Below are 21,193 nucleotides of genomic sequence, written 5' to 3'. Positions count from 1 at the left end.
ATTCTTCCCATTTCATGAGTAGGCTTGAATAAGCCTCAGGTGACTAAGCAGGAGCACTGGGTTTCCTCACAAGACAATGGAGAGATGATAATTTCTGGTGCCATATGAGGTCAGTGGATGCCTACTTGGACTCCTACCACCAGCTTAGCAAACACCCAGCAGTCTTTGGTCAACACGAGCAGTGAGTTTCACCTACTCTGATTAAAAAAAAAAACCCTCCTTGTTTTTCAAAGTTACCAGTTCACTAACCTGGGTGTATTTGCATGACTCACAGGGTGGCACAGGGGGGAAAAAGGAACTGAATGCAGGGAGGCAAGGAGGAACTTCTTGGGCTGCTGCTGCTTCCAACAAAAACACTTAAAACGAAACTCCAACCTCAGTCACCCATTCCCTACTTTCCTTTCGAAGAGTGACAAAAGTGGAGAAGCAGCAAGTTGGTCACTAATAAGCAATTTATGTCTCAGCCAGTATGAAGCAGTCCAGGCAGTGTGACTAGGTTTGTCCCTGCAAGGGCTATGAGGGGGGAGGGACGGGGGATTTACAGATCAGCCCGTGCATTTTTGGATAATCTGTGGACTGCCTTTAGGTTCTGTATAAATAATAATAATTAAAAGTGGATGTAACTAATTGAAATCCATTGCAAAGCAGTAACATGATCCATCTTATTGCCAATCCCCTGAGTCACTCCGTCCTCCACATGATTATTTTTCTGCTTTTCCCTAATACAATCTGAATGCTGCCCTTCACAGTGCTGATGTGCCCAGTGTGGGTTGGTGCTGTTGGGGCATTTCAAACCTTCTTCTAGCCCAGACACAACCAGCTCACTTACTTCTGCACCAAGATCTGCCCTGTATTTCATCAGAGAGCTACACATTTTTAAACTTAAAATTCACTCCACCACCCACGAGCCTGGTGTTAACCCAGTTGTGTTATTGCCTATTATTTGCCCAATTTATTTTGAATTAAAAGCAGTGATAGGTATCCTATTTCTCTTGAACAACCTTACAGTGTCTTGGTTTGCATTTTGATCTCTCTTTGGGATGAGGCTCCCCTTCATTGACCTCCTGGGAAGAGCACGTTGTTCTTGGGTTTGGGGATCCCAAGGGAAGGCAAAGCCCAAAACAGGGCTCTGCAGCACTGGCACAGGAGCACAGCCAGCTGTGGAGGAACATCTTCTCCCTGCACATGTGACACACTCGGCCTTATTCCCCCCTGGGAATAGCAGTCCTGCCACTGCCACCCCAGCTCTGGGAGAGAAGCTCTCCAGACTCATTCCCAGGCTCCCAAGGGTCATTACTCCTCTCCAGCTCCCTTCCAGCATTAGAGCTGGAGAAAGAGTGGAGAGAAAAACTCCACTCTGTCTCGGAGAGGAGCCTTCTAGCTGGACTCAAAACTCCCTGGAATCAGAATGAGTCCTCTGGTGAGCTTCAGAAGGGCTTGGATGAAATCCACACTTCTTTAGAGCAAGAGATTTTTAGTGCCACATTTCCCCCCATCCTTCCTCTTTTTTAAATGGGATTTTATAAATTCTGTGCTGTTTCCTTTGATGTGGCACTGAAACTCTCTCTTGAACCATCTGACTTCAGGGCATCTCCAGAAGGTGACTGCTGGTCACCAGGATTCCTGCAGGCTCTGGAAACCTGGTATTTGAGCATTTTTCTCAATAGACAACCAGCAATGTAGAGTCATAAATAGCCTTGATTTGCTGCACTCATAAACATTCAAGGCCCTGATCAGCCATACCTGGGCGTGCCCTGGTCTCCTGGTCAGATTGGGACAATGCTGAAGTCCTACCTCAGCTCCCATTCCCTGTAAGAACCTTGGACACATGTTGCATACTGACTCTGGCCCCATCTCCTGTTTTCCCTGACTCCATGGACAACCCTGGACCTGTTTCCATCACTTGCCACAGCTATCGATGGACACTGTGACCATCACCCTGCTCTGCCCACCCTGCTCAGACGCTGCAACACGGGCAGCGAGGGCACTGTCTATGCTGTGACCATCCTCAGCATCCAGCTAATCCTTCTCCATGGAGGGATGTGTCTGCTCCTTGATGAATTCTTCCACCGCAGGGACTGTGCTGTGTCTTCACAGAGTCATAGAATGGTTTGGGTTAGAATGGACATTCAAAGGCTATCTACTTCCAACTCCCAATGGCATTCCACCCACTAGACCAGGCCGCTCAGAGACCCGTCCAAGCCCTTGGGATGAGGGATGAGGCAGGGATGGAGCTGCCACAGCTTCTCTGGACAACTTGTGCCAGCGCCTCACCATCCCTCTCATGAAAAAATTCTTCCCTGTAAGACTGACATGTCTGACGAAGGATAAAACATACAAAAATCTCCCCACCCGGAGATTTCACGGTGTCGAACGCCCACCGCGCTGCGATTTCCCGGCGGACCTGAGCTACCCCGGGACGCCTGAGCCGCACCGAGCCCAAACCAGCGGGGAACCGGAGCCGCCGCTGCCGCACGGGCGGGGCGGGCGGTGGGGGACACGCGTCCCTGCTGTCCCCGAGGTGTCCCGGCGGTGTCCCCAGGCTGTCCCCAGGCTGTCCCCGCGCTGTCCCCGCGCTGTCCCCACGTTGTCCCCGCTGTGCCCGCGTTGTCCCCGCTGTCCCCACGCTGTCCCCGCGCTGTCCCCACGCTGTCCCCACGTTGGCCCCACGCTGTCCCCAGGCTGTCCCCACGTTGTCCCTGCGTTGTCCCCACGCTGTCCCCGCGCTGTCCCCACGCTGTCCCCACACTGTCCCCAGACTGTCCCCACACTGTCCCCACGCTGTCCCCACGCTGTCCCCACGCTGTCCCTGCGGTGTCCCCATGGTGTCCCCATGTCCCCACAGTGTCCCCACGCTGTCCCCACGGTGTCCCTGCGTTGTCCCCACGGTGTCCCCACGCTGTCCCCACGCTGTCCCCACGCTGTCCCCACGCTGTCCCCGCGCTGTCCCCACGCTGTCCCCGCGCTGTCCCCGCGCTGTCCCCGCGCTGTCCCCACGCTGTCCCCACGCTGTCCCCACGCTGTCCCCGCTGTCCCCGTTCCGCGGGGGGGCGCCCTGGCGCGCGGGCGGGTGACGCCACGGGCGGCCCCGCCCCGGCCCCGCGCGCCGCCCCCACGCGCGCCCCGCCCCCGCGGCAGAGCGCGCGGCCCCGCAGCAGGGCAGGGCAGGGCAGGTGGGAGCGCGGCAGGGCCCCCGCCCCGCCCGGCCCGGCCCCGGCCCCGGCTCGGCCCGGCCCGGCCCGGCCCCCGCCATGGGCGCCCGGCCGCCGCCGGCCCCGCGCCCCGCCGCCTGAGGCAGCGCGGCCGCACGGGCAGCGCCTCGCCCGCAGCCCCGGCCCCGCCACCATGGGGGCCGCCGCGGCGAGCCGGAGCTCCGCCGGGTTGGCCGGCGTCCTCGCGGTGAGTGCGCGCCCGTGCGCGGAGCGGGGGGATCGGTCCGCGCCCGCGCGGCGTCCGCGTGTCCGCGGCGTGGGTGGGGATGTGCTGCAGTGCGGGGCTGCCCCGCCTGGGGCGGCTCGGCGGGCGGAGAGGCTCTTTGGGTGTCCTGCTGCCCCCGCTCCGCGTGTCGGGGGCCGTGCGGGGCTCCGGTGCGCCCTCCCCGGGAGCTGCTGCCCGCCCCAGCCCCGGGTCCCGGTAGGGGACTCCGGCTGGTGCGATATTCCCTGCCATCTCCGTCCTCCCCATCCCTGTGTTAGCGCAGGCGGCGGCATCTCCCAGCCAGGGCTGTGCCGCACAGCCAGAGCTGAGCGAATCCTCGCTCTGCTCTCTGCGCTGCTCCGGGAGCTCGGCACTGGACAGGAATCCATCCATCCATCCATCCATCCATCCATCCATCCATCCATCCATCCATCCATCCATCCATTTCTCCGCGGCTGATTTCCTTGCCACCCTTTGGACAGACAGTAAAAGTCCCCGCTGCGAATGGCAGGCAGCTGCCCTGACTTATCGCGGAAATTTTTTCCGGCAGCTTTATCTCTCCATTTGCCTTCTCAGGTAGGGCACTTCCCAATCAACGCTTTGGGGCTACAACCCGTCTGGTTTTGGGAGAGACAGTAATTCGGTGTGTCAGGCAGACGCCGCAGCTGCTGCGGCTGGGTTGTGTAACCGAGGAGAGCACTTGCTCTTGAACTCAAGGTGGATCTGAGCAAGCTGGCGCTGGCTCGACAGGAATCCGAGTAAACAACAAATAATCTAAAGCTGGAAGGGCATTAGCCGGGAAACAGCCTCGTTGCTCTGGAGGAGAAGGGGAACTTGGCGCAGTGGCGGAGCGGACGGGGTCCGTGCTCGGTGCTGGCTGGCTCCCGAGCGCTGGATTCCCGCTGGGAGAAGCCGGCCGGGAGAAGCCAGCGCTGCTGCCCGTCTGGAAGATGAGATGCTGATGGGGAGTTTGAGATATGCAGCTCCAGCTGGGATCCTGGAGGTCAGTTGGGAATGGTGGATCTAGCGGGAAGAGGTGGGAAAAAAGAGTGATCTAAAGGTGTGGGGAAATACAACAGTAATTTTGGGGCTTGAAGCAAGACTCTGAGCAAACGCACATGTATGGTACTTGTCTATGTGTGTTCTCACACCTCTGTGTGTGATCATACAAGCAAGCAAGGCAAAATTCCCGTTTGCTTGTGGGCTGGCAGGATCCTCCCTGGGTTTTCATCCGATACCTTCAACATTTTGGGCATCTCCCTTTGGTCGCACAAGGAGTTCATGTCTTTCCAGCCCGAGGGAAGTATGTTCAAGGGAAGTATGTTCAAATCGGCAGCTGGTGGGTCGTTTACTAGTACAGCAAACCCGAATCTGCCTGGTTGCTGTGTTTTGGAGCAGTTGCAGCTTGGCAGCAGTTCTGTGGGGCTGTTTTTGGCTGGTGTTGGTTGTGATTTCGTTTGCTTGGTGGATTTTTTGGGACCTCACTGAGTGCTGCAAGATAGTTTCCACTATCTCCCCCAGTGCCTTTGCCTGGAACCAGCGCATCACCTTACTTCAGGAAGTAAGGGATTGTATCTGTTTGGAGCAAAACCGTGGCTGGCGGGAATGCTTCCGAGCTCTGGTCCGCGCTGCCTGCAGGGCTGGCTGCTGGCTTTTCCTTCATGGGGACCAGATGCTGTGGTGCTGCTGTTCTGGCTCGCTTCACTCCCTGTGTTTTGCTCTTGAGATGGAGCAAAGGAACTGCTGAGCAGTGAGCCCCGGACTCTCATTTCACAAACCCCAAACCAGCTGAAATAGCTGGTCATGTTGCAAGAAGCAGAAACTTGCCTTGTTCTTCAGTACTCTTCTCACAGGCAACTTTTTTCGGACTGAGTAATTTGATCCTTTTTACAGCGATCAGGGCAGGACGTTTGCTCCTCCTGTCTTACCAAGTTACCGTAAAACTTCCAGACCAGTTTATTTGTCTTCCTGGTGTTTTTATGTGTTTATTTCTTTTACTTTAATGTTGCAAGCGCTTTCCCAGTAGTGGTGAAGGGTGCAGCTGACCTCTGGGAAGGGCGGCAGGCAGTGCAGCTCATCCCCAACCTGTGCCAAGGCATTGCCACAGAGCCAGCTGCCATTTCTACCAAATTCTGCTGGTTTTGCTTGGAAACCATTTCTGGAGTATCAGTTTAGCATTGTTGGTCCCTGCTCAGTTGCAGGTCTCTGCTGCTCTCTACCAGGATCAAGTGCCCTGTGTTTAGCTGCCGTTCATGTTTTGGGGTTTTGTTATTTAAATTTTTTTTACTTCAGTTTTAGGTTTATTTCTGTGTCCCCACAAGTCTGGCAGCAGGGCAGCATTGTACACAACCTGAGATTATGTCAATCTCGGTGTTGCAGCATTTTAGGACACAAATTTCAGGACAGAAAATTGATTCACCAACTTTCTTGCTGGTGTTTTGACTCACTGTGCAGGTTTGGGTCTCTTAATGAGACGCTGTATTCACAGTATCAGCCAATGGCTTTGGGTTAGAAGGGACCTTAAAGATCATCTAGGTCCAACACCCCTGCCATGGGCAGGCATGCCAGCCACTGCACCGGCTTTCTCAGTGTTTGCCGCTGCATTCTCTGTGCACATGCCAAGGCAGCTTGTGGCCCCTTAAGAGCTGTTTCCTGTGCACATTGCCTGTCGGGTCTCCCTGCAGCACAGCTGTTGAAAAAGGGTGACGGGAGCCCAGCAGAGAGGCGCTCTCTGAGATGGAGGCATCGGGCTGGGTGTTGCTGAGGTGGGTCGTGCCCACACCAGCTGTGGGGTGCTGCTGCCTCCAGGGTTTGTTTGCAGCTGAATGCGAAGGTCCCCTTGTCTGAGTGTTTCCTGGTGTGGGAAGATCAGAATGACAGTGTCCCTCAGACTGATCTGATTTCTTCACACCATGAAGCCTTGATGTGCTGAAATAGGTGAAGATGGCTAGGAGGTGCCTTTGCTTGTGTAGCGCAGGGTGTTGGTGCTGAATTGGGGTTGCTCTTTGGGCTTGTGGCCACCCTGTCCTGCTTGACCCTTTTGGAAAGGGACCCTGCCCATTAAAAACCCTTCCTTGTTTCTACACTGGGCACAGAGAGCATTGCTGAAACTGCTGTAATGAAGTTTGCTCTTTAGTGTTGTCTTGCACCCATTCTGTTTTTTCTGAGTTTGTTTGTTACTTTGTACGCTTCCTTTGGTACCAGAGTAATGAAATGAAGAGCAGTGGCTCAGCAGAGCTCACTTAATTACTTGGTTGCTTTTTCCGCTGGACGTGGGAGTGTGAGCCAGAAAGGTCCAGGTCTGTGTGCAGATGGGCAGCCCTGAGGGTGAGAGACCGAACCAGCAGACACTCCTTTTTGCTGAAGATATCCTCCTGCTCCTGGCCTTCACTTTCAGAGATCTAAATGCTGCAAAACCTGAGCAGTTGGATTATTTTAGGGAGCAGAAATGCCAGTCTGAATAAATAGCAGATGCTCAGTGCTGCTTAGCCATCCCCCACTGGAACTTGCTGTTCTCCCTTGGAAGTGCATGTGCAGCTGAAGATCTTGAGATGTTCAAAAATACCAGCATCGCTTTTCTTGAGATTGGGTTGAAAAAAAAACCCTCAGAAAAGCCAACTCAAACCTACTGCTATTACAGGCTTTGGTTACCCGGGTGAGGGACGGGAAGATGCTGGAATGGAAAGAACAGGGAGAGCAGGAGGGGACCTATGGCACATGCTTGTAGTGGGGCTGTCTATGGGTTTCCCAAGGTCTGGCTTGATGCAGAGTGAGAAATCAGCATCTGAGACAGCAGCACATGGCTCACTCCTGGTGAGGCAGGAGAGCCACTGCCTGTCCTGCCTCTCCCGTCACCCTGTCCTGCTCGTCACCCTGTCCTGCTCAGCGCTGGCACGGGAGCAGGGTGAGTAACACTGCTGACCCCTCCTGCTACCTTAAGAGGCCAGTTTGCTAATTCAGGGATGCGTCATGGAGATTACAGGGGAGGGTGGCAGGTTTCCTTAGAGCCAGCTAAGCGCTTTGTTAAATCATGTCTTAGGGGAGGGAAAAAGTAAAATGCATCCTGTAAGCCTTTGCTGCCTGCCAGGGCAGCCCCGCTTTTTAATTTGACGTGCTGTAATTAGTCTAGCCGCTGCAGGATCCTCATCGGCTCCTGCGGGCTTGCCTGCTTCTGCCTGCTCTGTAATTGCTGCTTCAGGGGAAGAAAACTAACTAAATTAAAAAAAAAATAAATAAAAATGTGAAGTGTTTTGTACAAATCCCAAGCTGTAAATTATTTAGCGGGTGAAACAGAAATGTGCTGTGTGTTTCCAGGAAGCCAGAGACTGCACCAAAAGCGATGCGGCGCAGCTTGCGGCTCTGCCGCGATGTGCCTTCTGCAGAGTCATGTTGTTGGGAGCTTTTTTTTTTTTTTCTCTTTTTTTTCTTCTTTCCTTCTGAATATATTCTTGTTGGCTGATAGCCCAGAATAGGTAGCAGAGCAAGAGGCAAGGGATTGTATAACACAGCCAAGTGATTTATGTGCTTGGCTCTGCAGCTGAGCAGTGTTAGAGTCTCTGGTCTTTTTACCTTCAGTGTGGAAAATGTTTGAAAATTCAAGGTAACACTGACTTGTTCCCTCTCTCCCTCCAAACTTAGCCTGTGGCTGTTTGGAAACATGTTTTCTCTTGCTTTGCATGCTGTGTGAGATTGTATCGACCTTTCTTTTTTGATATGCCTTTTGTTCTTGGTGACTTATCACTGCTGCCCTAACTGAGTTAAATCCATGGACCAGAGGTCTTCTGAAGGAAGCAGAGATACTTCTTGGTAGATAGAGCTTCTCTTGGAGATGGAGAAGCATCATTGCAAAGGAATTAAGATAATAAAGCTTTGGGATTAGAAGTCAGTAGAGATAGACAGATTTATAGCAAAGCCCAGTTGTTTCCATTTCAGTGTCTAAAACTGGTGTCCTTTTACCTGTGTCTGATGCAATGAGGAGCTGAGTTACAGCAGAGTTCCTTGAAGAGTGTAAAAATAGCACCAGGTTTTTTCTCCTGTTGCTAATGCAGCTGGTTTTGAGTGGGTTCAGATGTGGTTGGAGGCTCAAAGCAAGAACATCCCTTGCAGTCTTGCCAAACCCAACGCTTTCACCGGGTTGTTAAAAAATTGTGGAAAGGCAGAGGAGCTGAGAAATAGTTCAGAAACAGCTGCTAGGCTGGATTTCATCCTGGTTTGTGTTACTCAGAAAGGTAACTATTTGAACAAGTGCAGATTAACAAACAGAGAAGGAAAGTTTTACAGGTCAGAGCTGCCATCTGCATGTGTTTTTTGTCTTGTCAGTGAGTGCTTGCCTCGTGCTGGAGCCTCCCAGCCTTGAAATGCAAAGCTGGTCTGAATTCTCCTGGGGTGGCCAGGTAGCACGTACTGCTGAAACACAATTAGCAGTATTTGCCACCCTGGCAGGGTTGCAGTGTAAATGATGCTTAGTTTCACCGAGAAGTGTGGTGTCAAATTTAAGCAACTATAATCGTAGCTGGGGATGTGTCTGGAGAGCATGCTGCCACTTGCACCGATTCCATTCCACTCTGACCTCACTGAGGTCTCTCCTGTGAGCATAGTAATTTGTCCATGGCCCCACAGCTCTGGGACATCCCTTGTGATCCTGCAGGGGGTTGCTGACAGAGAGGGCTCCGTTTGCACGCTGTTGTTGGCTGATACCTCCTGTTTGTTTTCCAGCTGCTCATGCTCCTTGGCACCGCTGATGGTCAGTCAAAGCTGACCTCTGAGCAGAATGCCATCAGCCTGTCCCCTGGCAAGTACCGCCACCTCGACCGTGCCACCAACGAAGAGCTGACCTGTGACAAATGTCCTGCAGGAACCTACGTGTCTAAGCACTGTACAAAGAGTACCTTAAGAGAGTGCAGCCCTTGTCCAGACGGGACCTTTACCAAGCATGAGAACGGCATAGAGCGGTGCCACCCTTGTAGGAAACCCTGCGAACTGCCAATGATTGAGAAAACTCATTGTACTGCCTTGACTGACCGTGAGTGCACTTGCCTGTCTGGTACGTTCCAGACAAACGATACCTGCGTCCCTTACACGGTGTGCCCGGTCGGCTGGGGCGTCCGCAAGAAAGGAACCGAGACCGAAGACGTCAGGTGCAAGCCGTGCCCTCGTGGTACCTTTTCTGATGTGCCTTCTAGTGTGATGAAGTGCAAACCCTACACTGACTGCTTTGGGAAAAACATGGTGGTCATCAAGCCGGGGACGAAGGAGAGTGACAACGTCTGTGGTTCTCCGGCGTCCCTTCCGAACACAGCTTTGATTTCATCGAGCACCGAAGTGGGTGAGCAGCCCTATGAGGTTCCACCAACCACTGATCTTCCCAAAGGTAATGTCCACCCCTGAAACACCAGTGTGCTTTTGACTGAGGGATTGTGTTCCTGCCTTGGTCAGGGTTGGTGTTAGGCTGTTAAGAAACAACCTGGTCTAAAGCCTGGGTGGAGCTTCGGCTTCATGGCATCAGGTTGCCCTCACTTGTATTAAACCACGTTTAATAACATTTTCACTGAGACTGCAGTTCTGATCAGACTTCTGGCTGTCCTGCTGCTTGGGCTGAAAGGACATGACTTTCCCCAGCCTCTTTTCCTGTCGCTGTGATGTGCTGGCACAAGTCTTTGTGCAGTCGTCATGAACCTGGGTTGGGATGCAGCAGGAAAACCCCTGCAGTCTCTCTGCAGCAGGGAGATTCCTCCTCTGATGGATTCACTGCTTCTGTGCCTGTGCTTTCCTTGCTGCGTTTCACTCTCTACTGTGTCACGGTATTGGTTGAATGGGAACCATTGTTGGAACAGCTCTGCAGGAGCCTGGGCTGTCCTGTAACTTTTTTTCCTAAACTCTCTTAGGATTACTATGTGTAATTCCTCTTTCTCTAGCTTAATTGGAAGTGGCTCATCCTCACAGCCTTTATGGTGATGCTTTAGCTGTGGCTGGTTTTGGGGGTGCTGTAGGACTCCACTTAAGGTGGTATTCTGCACTCCCTGGAAAACAGCTTCTCTACATGGTCTCAGATGAGACATTTTAATTAAAAAATGCAACTTTTGATGACCTCAACAGCTGAGTTAGTAAATATAATAGTAGGAAAGTGTTGACAGTGGTAGGCTTCCAGTGCTTCACCTTTGTTAGGTCTCAAAGCCTGTCCTGACATTGGTGTATCATTGGGAGTGTACAGGAGGGTGTTTCCTGAACTTTGAAATCAACCGTCAACAATTACGTAAAAGTTGAAGTGTTTTCCCTGTTTCAGTGATTAGGGTGTTTTGGGTAAGCAAGCTGGGGTAAAAAAACGGGTCCAGATGAATACACCCACTCTGTCTTATCTTGAAGATTGTGGGACACAATCTGCAAAAGATGACTTTCCAAAATAATCTGTAGTTTTTGCCACAACAGCCTTTTTCCTCTTCTTGCCAGACTTTGGCTCACATTTTGCATCTGGCTGGGACCTGAGAGCTGTTGGTTGATAAGGAGACTCAATAAACATGGAAGGTAGCCCTTTAGGGGGAAGTTTGGTTGCTTCAGAGACCTATTTTGTAGTTGATTCATCTGCAGCTGCTTGCAGGGCTGATAAAAAACAGATTTTGCTGCCTTAAGAAGCCCAGTGGAAAGACACTAAGCCTACAAATTGTCATGTATTTTTGTACTTTTAGTCCAGATATGAAATTCCACAAATGACTTAAAATTCATGTTCATAAACCTAAAAAAACCCAACTTATTCAAAGTTGTTGGTTTTCTGAGAAATGCTGAATGTGGGACAAACACAGACTGACAACATGCCTTTTTAAAGTATTTTTTTGTAATAAGCTGTCTCTAGCCTAAACCGGCATGGGTCAGTTTTACCTTGAAGCTCCCTCTGTAACCGTACCCATCTGTTCCCAGAGGCAAACCTCAACTTCACCTCTACTCTTTCTCACTGCCTGGCGTTGGGTTTCTGTCTGCTGGCCAAGCCAATACTCAGGCAGGTCTTAGCCCGTGATGTGATGCCATATCGCATCTCCGGGGCCGTGACACTCAACTCTCCTCTCCTCCCGCAGGTCTGAACTCTTCAGTTCCCGATTTTGTCCCCTCTCCAGCGCCGCGTGCCTCCAGCAGCATGGTGGAGCGGGCACGGTTCTACAACGACACTTCGGCCAACGAGACGGGCGGCATCGGCGGGACCCTGTTGGGCTCGGGCACCACCAGCCAGGCCCAGAGCTACCGGCACAAGCAGACCAGCCAAGCGCTGGAGAAGCAGCCGTCCCTGGAGATGATGGGGGGCGAGAAGCCCAGCGGCCCGTACAGGCCCCCGCGGCGAGGCTCGCAGAACGTCCACCAGCACTTCGACATCAACGAGCACTTGCCGTGGATGATCGTCCTGTTCCTGCTGCTGGTCCTGGTGGTGATCGTGGTCTGCAGCGTCAGAAAGAGCTCACGGACTCTGAAGAAGGGGCCCCGGCAAGATCCCAGTGCCATTGTGGAAAAAGCTATTATGAAAAAGTCTACCACCCCCACACAGAACAGGGAGAAGTGGATCTATTACTGCAACGGGCACGGTGAGCAGTAGTGACCGTGTGGTGTCCTCCCCACTCCACTCAGTGACCTGTGCCTTTACTCATTTGGTGGGTCTTGTAGTGAGAACAAAGCCCATCGCGTTCTTCATCCTTGGCTTCTCTTCCTTCCAGTTCCCATGGTGTGTCCCTGCTCCTGAAGGAAGGGTTAATGGAGGGAGTGTCACCTGCTCACTCCAGCTTCTCCTCACCCAGCTTCTCCAGCTTCTACCCTTCTTCCATTGGTAGAATGATTTTAAATGAAAGCACCTTTTTTTTTCCTCCTGTTTCCTTCTCTTCTGGCTTTTCGTCTGTTTCACATGGTCCTTATTTTCTCGGTGACTCAGGCATGGATCTGGTTATCGTCCTTTATCCTCTCATCCCCATCTGTTTCTGGAAGGCTGAGTCATCCCCCACCTCTTGGCATTGCCTCAATTTCAGTTCTTAGCCCTAAATCCCAAGTGCTGGCTTGTGTCCCAAGCCCTTTGCCCACACTGGAGCCAGAAAGGTTATCCTTAAAGGCTGAGCTGTGGATGTGTACAGCTCCACGAGTATCATCAGGTCTGCCTGGACTCTCTTTTTGGTAGTGCTTTCTGTTCATTTAGTGGATGATTTGCTGTCAGCTTTCTGGTAAGATTTTAAAGATGACATGTTGTGATCTTCAAGTGGAAATTTGTAAAAATCAATATGAACTAGTAGTGGCATGACCATGAGTACCAAGCAGCCATGATCTCCCTAGTGGGATGCACAGTCCTTCCTCTGCAAAGCTCTCGTGGCAATTTTGACCTTCTCTTATCCTGTGCAGACTGACAAGTCCTTACTTACTTTGGGTTGACGTTGCTCAACCTTAAACATCCGTTCATAGTTAACCTTTAGAAAAGCACACTTAACAAGGGGGGGGGCAGCAAACAAAGAATGGGTTGAACAAAGATTGGAAGGTTTAAGAAAGATCAGTCCTTGATGAAAGTCATCCTTGAGTGCTCAAGTACAAAGTAAAGAAGGCTTTCTTTGAATAGGGCGTCTTCTGTCGTGTACTCTCTTCACCTTCCTGTTGATTAATAGACCTACACTTTGTTTGCCTTCATTAATTCATTTATACAACCAGTAAGATCTTGTTGGAATTGGTTTTCTGCCTTCTCTTGTGTTTGTGTTGCTTATCAGTTTCCTTTTAACTTTTCTATGTTCTTGGGCTGCAATTTCTTAAACTTTTTTCTGGTTTTGATAACTTTTTCCCATAACCCCTGCACTCCACTGTCCCTAAAATCTGTGGCACCCAAAGCATGGTCCATGAGACTGTTATGAGTGATCTGCAGTGGAGTTGCAGAACCTTATTAGACATCCTTGTTTGTCAGCACTACCAGGAATACATGGGTTTGACCATGATTCATAGGTCAAAAACAAGTGGATGTTGCTTTCTTGTAGTAACCCTTTTCCTCAAGACCTTAATTACCAGTTGGCTGAATTTCTGGTGCTTTCCTGTTTCTTGAAGCACATCAGAGTAGGGCAGTTTGTACTGAACAGGGAGTGCTCAGGTGCAGGGACCAGACCATGCTGCTTTGAGTGGGTGCAGCTTTGGATTGTGTCCTGGTGTTTCAGACCATGCTGAGGTGCCCGTGCTGCAGCTGATCCTTCTGGAAGCCACCTTGGAGCTGCCTTTGTGGGCACTGCTGTGTGTTGGGTCACTAATCATGATTCAGGTTAAAGCAATATGCAGGTAAGAGAAGATTCATGTGTTTTAACCCATTTAGATAAAACCTCTCCTCCCAGATCTTGTCATCCTTTGGGGACGTCATCACTCATGGGGTCATCCTGTGCTTCCCAGGGTGAGTTGTTCCAGCCTTCTCTGTCACATTAACAGCTGCATAAATTTCACAAGATCCTTGCTGAGTTTTCCCTTTGTCTTGGGAAATAAGCTGGGTGTAACAGCAAAACCACACTCAGGTGATAAACCAGCTTGGTGTGATTGAACCTCTCCAGTCTGGAGGTGAATGGCTCCGTTACTCCCAGTCATTCCTGCAACAGTCACGCTTGTTCTTGCTTGGCATGGGTGGCTTTGTGACTTCATCCTGCCACCAAATGTCCTCAAATGAACTTTGTGCAATCAAGGCAGGCAAATGGGCACAAACCAATTAATGCTTTGTCTTGCTTTTAGTGCAGACCAAATTGTGTTGCGTTAGCTGAAAGGGCCTTGCTCATTAGCTCTTGCTTGGTGGTGCTTCTCTGTCGTGTCAGATATGGAAATTATTCTCCTCTGCAGTGGTGCATAAATCCCTCTCTGCCTTTCCTGTTGAAATGTCTGGCTCTTAAGACTGTTTACTTGAAAGGAGAGGTGTAGTGCCATAAAGGAATTGACCTTTTATTTAATAACTGGCTGTACAGCTGAGATGTTCTGCAGAGCTGCTGCGTCATGGCTTAGCTTTCTGCTGCTCAAGCAGTGTTTGTTCCCAAATCATGCTTCATCCTGAAGCAGCATTTCAGACAGGGGTAATTTTAGCCAGGAACAAACTTCAGGCTGTTGCAGAGGCAAAATCTTTTCCCTCTTGCACTGCTCTGTGGATCCCTCCATGTTAGGCAACGGGAGCAAAGCCTGAGATGTGAGGACTACAGCTGCTCCCCAGGGTCAGGTGCCAGCCTGGTTTGTGGTTGCACAAGGAGTGTAGAGAGCAATCAATCAGAGTGTAAACTATTTTTGTGGCTGGGGATGAAGCCCCTGGGCTGGGTGCTGCCAGTGCACCCACATCTATATGACCTCCATCCAGAGGTTGGCTGGCTCACCAGCAAGGGGCTGGGGTGTGTTTATTGCCTGTTTATGTAGCCCTTACGAACAGTCTGCCCCAATTTGTTCCTAGTTTACCATCTCCTCCCTCCTAATCCTTTCAGTAAACAGCTTTAACCTTTTAAAGGAAAGTCCAGGTCTGATGTAGGCACTGGAGTCTCTCCTCAGAGGAGATGTCCTTGGGCTCCTGCCCTCACACTGGCAACCTCCTGGGCCTCCCTTGGCACCAGGTGGGCATCCAAGGCTTTGGCTGTTTAGGGAATTTGATTCTTGTTTTCCCCAAGGCCATGAGTGCTGAGTGAAGTGTGGTCAGGGTGGCACTAGCACTGCTCGGTGCTGGAGCAAAGACATGGCACTGTGGGTTGGGCTCCTTACCAAAAGAGGAAGGGTTTAGGGTGGAAGCAGGGGCTCAGACTTACCCAGTTCCTGAAGAGACTGAATTCCTGAATTGTTTAAATAATTGAGATAGGTGTGTGATCCTGATCAGCAGTTGTTGTCAGGAGGAGGTTCACTTGTCCTCATCTCCCCATGAGCTGGCATCTGTGCCCTATCCTCTCTCTAGTCATAATACATGCCTTAAATAACAGCCCAAACATAAAAATAGAAGTAGCTTGAGAGACTGGTGTTAGAACTAGACCCATGTCCTCAGCATGGATATGTTCCAGCAAGGCAGCAAATGGATTAAATGGTTCAGAGGTCTGGGAAGAGCTTGCAATGATTAATGGCCTGAGTTAGCAGCCAGCCTACCTCCACATCTGTCCTCATGTCCATCCTCACAACAGGGGCTGTCCAGAGGAGGATTGAGAAGGTAAAACAGTGTAGCTGTGGTTGGGGAAGCTGGTAACCTCTTGCTGCCTCAGCTGACTCTTACTTTGCAGCCCTGCAGATAGGAATCCAACAGTTGACAATTTGTCAAATTTTCCTGAGAAATTATCCACGTGGTGCCTGAGTGACGTAGGTGCAGGTCTGATAGGGCTCTGTGGTTTAACCTTGTATGACTTCTTTCTTTTAGAAGATCAAGAACAGCCTAAACACTGTGCTCATGCCTTTATTTTAGCAAATACCCATTTCCTTTCTTCAGACATTTCCAGAGGTGAGAAAATGGTCTTGCAGAAACCCTTCAGTAAAAACTTGAGAATTGGAGCTTGTCTGTCAAATGCCTTGGAAATGCCAGATTTCCCATCATGCCAAACATGTCATTTGCCAAACATGAAGATGGGCTTGAATTCTTTTTGCAGAAATTGCTGATATTGTTGCCTTTTGTTTTCATCCATTTAGTAGCAGAGGATGAAAGACAAAGCCTGCAAAATGGTAGGGTAAAACCTGTGTGTAGAAGCAGCTGTCTGGAATGATATGCCAGGAGGCAAGAAAAGAGTTTAGTGATTGTTTTTTGGAGTTAAAAGACTGAAGAACAGATTTTGGCAGCACCGGCCTGGCACGAGATGCCACTTCCCTTTTATTTTTCTTCAAGTCTTGTAACTGCACATTATTGCAGTGGGTGGTGAGAGCAAAGCCAGGAAGCCTCTGGTTAAATAATCAGAGAAATTAACTGTTCTGCAAAAGCTGTTTGCAGCTGGAGTGGAGCTGATGCTTGACTGCATGTAGAAGAGCATGTGCTTAAAATGGCTCAAAATCAGAGTGGGAAGTTGAGATGTGATGCAGGAGAGATGGGGAGTGTTGGAATTTGGGGGTCTTGGTTGATCAGTTGTCAGCACATTGGGGGCCAGGATCTTCTTGGTTGGTGATGTATAGGGAGTAGTCCTTGCCTTGCTGGTTGCTGAGGGACCAGGGCTAGACTTGAGCTTGGTCTGCTCCCAAGGAAATCACTGAGGGTGTTGAAGGGGGACCACATCTTGTACCTTGGAGAGCTTGATGCTGCAGCTCCAAAGCACTCCCACATGACTATAACCAGTGAGGTTGTGAGGAAGGCAGGGTCGTTGCAGGCTGGTTCTCAAATGGAATCAAGTACTCATTTATGATTAGTTGGAAGATGCTTATCGAAGTTAAATTACATGATTCTTTGCAAGAGACAGCACACTGAAGGTTATGTGCGGGCTTTTAAAGTCAGTCTTTTCTAGAGATCCATCACCTAATGAAGGGAAGCAAGTGCATGGAAACAGTCCAGCTGAGGATGTTATTCCTCAGGCCTGCTTAACTGCTACTCTGGATAAGGAAACTGCTGCAGACTTGGCACTCGCATGTCTACAGAGTGACACTGAATGCTACTTTAGGACTCCTCCTTAGTGCTTGTGTGAATAAATGAGATGAAAGCCACTTAGGGTAGTGGTTTTGTTTGGTAGAAGTAGTTTTCCCTGAGATCAGCTCCTGAACAGGTGCTAGCTGGTGTCAAAGAGGATCACTCTGGGAGGCAGGAGCTGCTGTGGAAACAGCTGGGCAAACAAACAATCTTTTCAAGCACTAAAGCTTCACCAGCCTCAAATTGTGGTGCCTCAGGTTTTGTGCCCAGGCCACAGGTGGGGCAGAGATGCCCAGAGTATCTCAGGAGGGCAGGTGCGCCCATTGCTGCTGACATAATTTGGTAATTGCAGCTACGCCTGGAGAGGGGCAGCCCTGGGCTTGTGTGCAAAGCCTAATACGGCTCTGGCATGCAGAGCATGAGATGAGGGATTGATGTCTGTCCACCTGCCAGAACAGAGAGGCAGAAGGTGTTGTATTTGTTTCTGTTTTCTAAAGCAATCTCTCCTCTGGCATCTGCAGCTTGATGATGTGCAGATGACTGCTGGTCTTCTGCTGACAGCTTATCCACCTCCGCAGAGTGAGACCCAGGCAGGAGGAGAGCTGGTTAAATTGGAAGAGGCAGGAATGTGCTGGGCACCACAAGGAGTGTGGATGCTCCCTCACTGGAGCTTGTTCTGCTGCATTTCGTGCTGTGTTTGCTTTGACACGGGCACAGTGCTCTGCTTTGGGTGGGTTGCAGCAGCTCTTCATCTGCAGCACAAACCTCTGCCATGGGAGTGTTGGGCTCAAACCACCCAATGTAAAACATTGCTCAGGTTTGCCCAAAAATCATTTTGTCCTTTTGGGAAGCAATGTGATTTCCAAAGGGCATGTGCAAGAGCTGACCAGAGCTTCATGATGAAAGGGAGCCTTGGAAAGTGCAAGTGTGAGAGACTGCTGTTCTGCTTAGAGAGGAAGAAACCTAATCATGTGCAGGTTTTATCATCTCCTGTTCCTCAGTTTTATTGCATTAGCACCAAAGACTGGTGCTTGATCACTTTTAATGTGTGTTTCTACATGAGCCATCTATCTGCAGCTTATATACTGGGCTGTGGGGAGCTTCCCTTGAAAGCTGGAACATTTGCTCCCAAATCTGCTTCAGAAAAAAAACTGGAAACAACCAAATTATCCCAAGGTCAAAATTCCTGGGTGGCCCCTGTATTAATTTAATGAGGGATTGGGATTTGTGCCTGCCCATTAAGGTGTAGGGCTGAGTGTGGGAGGCAGGGCACCTCTGCAGGAGAGGGGGATTGTTCTTGTAGAAAACCACTCCGAGCCCAGGATGTTTTTGCCAAAAACACAACACCAGTTTCAGCGCTGGGAGGGCTGTGATTTCTCATATCAGTGAGGCTCTCACACATCACTCCTCGAATAACAAGATTGGTTTTTTTGTTGGTTTTTTTTCCCTTGCTCTCCAAGACAGGGCAAAAAAAAAGTATACAGGACGTGAATTTAATCCTCGGGTTGGCATCTGTGAGTGTCTGGATATTTATATGGCTCTGGCTGTGGCAGTGTGTGTGCTCAGGGTTACCAGCTGTCCCAGAGGGTTATAATGAAGATTAACTCAGCAAAAGCCGTTTAAAATTTAATAATTACATAAAATACTTATGCTGGCCATTCTCATGCAAAATAAAGCAAGAGCAAGTCCACCCTGTGGTCTCTGGTGTAGCATCCTGTGGTGGTGGGCAGGAGCTCTGGTGGGTCCCAGGAGGGTTGGACCAAGGGGCTGTTACAGAGGTGACTTCCACATAATATATTGGGAAAAGACATCTTGTCTCATGATGATTCTCAAGTTCCCGGGTTGGAAACATGTTCCTAACTGCATGTGGCTGATCACAGACCTCTCTCCACTGTCTGGTTTGGTTATTTTCCAGAAAACTTGTGGGAAATGATTGTTAGAAGTCCCTTTCTGCCTTGCAGGATTTTCAGTTTTGTCTTTAAAAAAAAACCCCAAGAAACTCCAAACATATAATTTTGTGGTTTGTTGTCCAAACAGCTCTTGCTAAAGGATATGAATCACTGGGTCCTGGGAGGGTCTGATACCAACACTGTCGTCCACGGTTGGGAAAACTATTCTGTCAGTAACAAATCTTCACGAGTGTGTCCTTTCCAACTGTCTGACAAAAAAACTAAGAGATCAACTAGTTTCTACCCCACTGCTGTGGGCCGGGATACCACCCACCAGACCAGATTGCTCAAATCCTGTCCAGCCTGGCCTTGAACACTTCCAGGAATGGAGCAGCCAGTTTCCCTGAGCTGCCTTTTCCAGGGCTTTGCCACCCTCACAAGGGAAGAATTTCTTCTTTGTGTCCAATCTCACCCTTCTCTCTTTCAGTTTTAGGTCATTCCTTCTTTCCCCTTTGTCCTGTCACTACACACCCATGTTCAAGGTCCCTCTCCAGATCTCTTGTAGCCCCTTTAGGTATTGGCAGGCCACAGTAAGGTCACCCTAGAGCCTTTCCTTCTCTAGACTTTACAAACTATCTTCTTATGAAAGGTGCTTCAGCCCACTGACCATTTTTGTGGCCTTTGCTGCACCTGATTTAACAGGTCCACGTTCTTTTTATGTTGGGGACCCCAGGGCTGGACACAGCACACCAGCAACTCCAAGTCCTTGGCAGAGCTGCTCTCAGCCTCCATCCTTTATCCTCCAGCCTGTGCCAATACTGGTGATTGTCCTGGCCCAGGTGCAGGACCTGACGCATTTTCAAACTTCCTCATTTGGGACCTGAAGTATATTTTGAGTGGCAGGGAGAGGAATTAAGTTTCCAATAAATAACTTCCCCTTTTTGGCAGCGGTTGGTGGAGGTTTTGCGTTTTGGAAAGGTGTTTGTTGCACACTTGGGATTTCTAAGTCCTGGTCTGGTTGAGCTGTGGTATCTTGTCAGCTGGTGTGTGGATGTTCTGCATCCTGGCTCTCTTGTACAGGCTCTCAGTGTGTGCTCAGACATAAAAATAGGCTGCTGTGGCTGTGTTTCGCATGAGTCAGGAGGATATTTGGAGGAGGGAGGTGGGCTGAGCTCAGGAGCAGAGCTGGCTTTGCAGTGACTTGGAGCTTTAATCTGGGTGTAGGGGAGGGTTGGGCTGCATCAGTGTAGTTTTTCTGTCTGACTTGTGTATGCCCTTGGGCTGTGTTCTCTGTGATGCTTCATCCAGCCTGCGTGTCACAGTCAGGATTTGTCACAGCATGTGGTGCACAGATTATTATTGCCTGTCTCTAGCATACCTCTGTATGTAAATTGGAAGAAGCTCCAGGTGCTTCAGGTCAGATTGGTACTGGGATGGTGAAGGTCACTTCCCCAAAGTGTCAGGGGTGAACTGGTGGGACCTCATCCCTAGTGATGAAGGGCTTGAAGGGTTGGGGCATGGAGTTTCCTGAAATCCAGCCTTTCATGAAAGCTGTCTTCGGAGCCCTGGACTGCTGAGCTCCTCACTACAAGAGACTGTATCCTGGGAGATCTCCTAAACTTTCCTTCCTAGTTATATAAGGCACCTATAAAACTTCAACTGATGTAGCGTTAAAGTTTTTTGATGCATCGTGTCCCTTCATTACTAGTGGGGTGAAAGGACACAGGGCTTGGAGGGGCTCTGAGCATGAGGTTTCCCGTGAAAGGAAGCATTTTCTTGAGGAGAGCTCTTGTGAAAAACATCGTTTGACTTGAGCTTTGAGAATGAAAACAATGAGATTGTGAGAGGGTGGGGAGAGGAAGGAGGTACCTCTGTGGCTGTGGTTTGACTTCCCTGCATCTGCTGCTGGGTGCTGGGGTGTCACCTTGGTGGGGCAGCTCTTCCTCTGGTCTCAAGTTTGCTTGAAGATGTGAAAAAATAATGGCAGAGAGGAGAAATAGTGCTGTGCAGGTGTTGTAGGTGAGTGTGCCTGCCCTGCTTGTCATGGCCCCACACCACACTGGCTCCTTGCCCTGCTGGAGGCCAAATGGTGCTGAAGAACTGGGTCTGTGTCCAACCTGCAAATAGCATGGCTTGGGAGACCAGTGAGGCTTGTCCAGAACAAGGCATTAAAGCTCAGCCAAGTCCCAAGTGCGTGTTTGATGACCACCTTGGTGACGTGGAAGGACTGATGGCTCCGTCAACATCAAACTCTACCGCAGTGAGGCGGGGCACATCTGAAGGAGCAGGAAGTGGACGGGAAAAATCTTGAACCAGATTCAAAACAAGCAAGTGGAAGTCACTGAACAAACTGAAA

The 21,193-nt window shown here is 50.2% G+C and overlaps 1 protein-coding gene across 1 annotated transcript in view; it reads left to right on the top strand.

Moving 5' to 3' along the window:
* Positions 1–3,294: 3,294 nt before the first annotated feature.
* Positions 3,295–21,193, top strand: part of TNFRSF21 (TNF receptor superfamily member 21) — a 35,318-nt gene continuing 17,419 nt past the window's right edge. The window contains exons 1-3 of the mRNA XM_066314694.1: positions 3,295–3,399; positions 9,133–9,787; positions 11,484–11,981. Coding sequence (XP_066170791.1) covers positions 3,346–3,399; positions 9,133–9,787; positions 11,484–11,981 — 1,207 coding nt within the window. The 5' untranslated portion in view covers positions 3,295–3,345. The remainder of the gene's footprint in view (positions 3,400–9,132; positions 9,788–11,483; positions 11,982–21,193) is intronic.

Source organism: Sylvia atricapilla, chromosome 3 (assembly GCF_009819655.1).
Source record: "Sylvia atricapilla isolate bSylAtr1 chromosome 3, bSylAtr1.pri, whole genome shotgun sequence".
Lineage (NCBI taxonomy): Eukaryota > Metazoa > Chordata > Aves > Passeriformes > Sylviidae > Sylvia > Sylvia atricapilla.
This window is presented reverse-complemented; position numbering and strand designations above follow the sequence as displayed.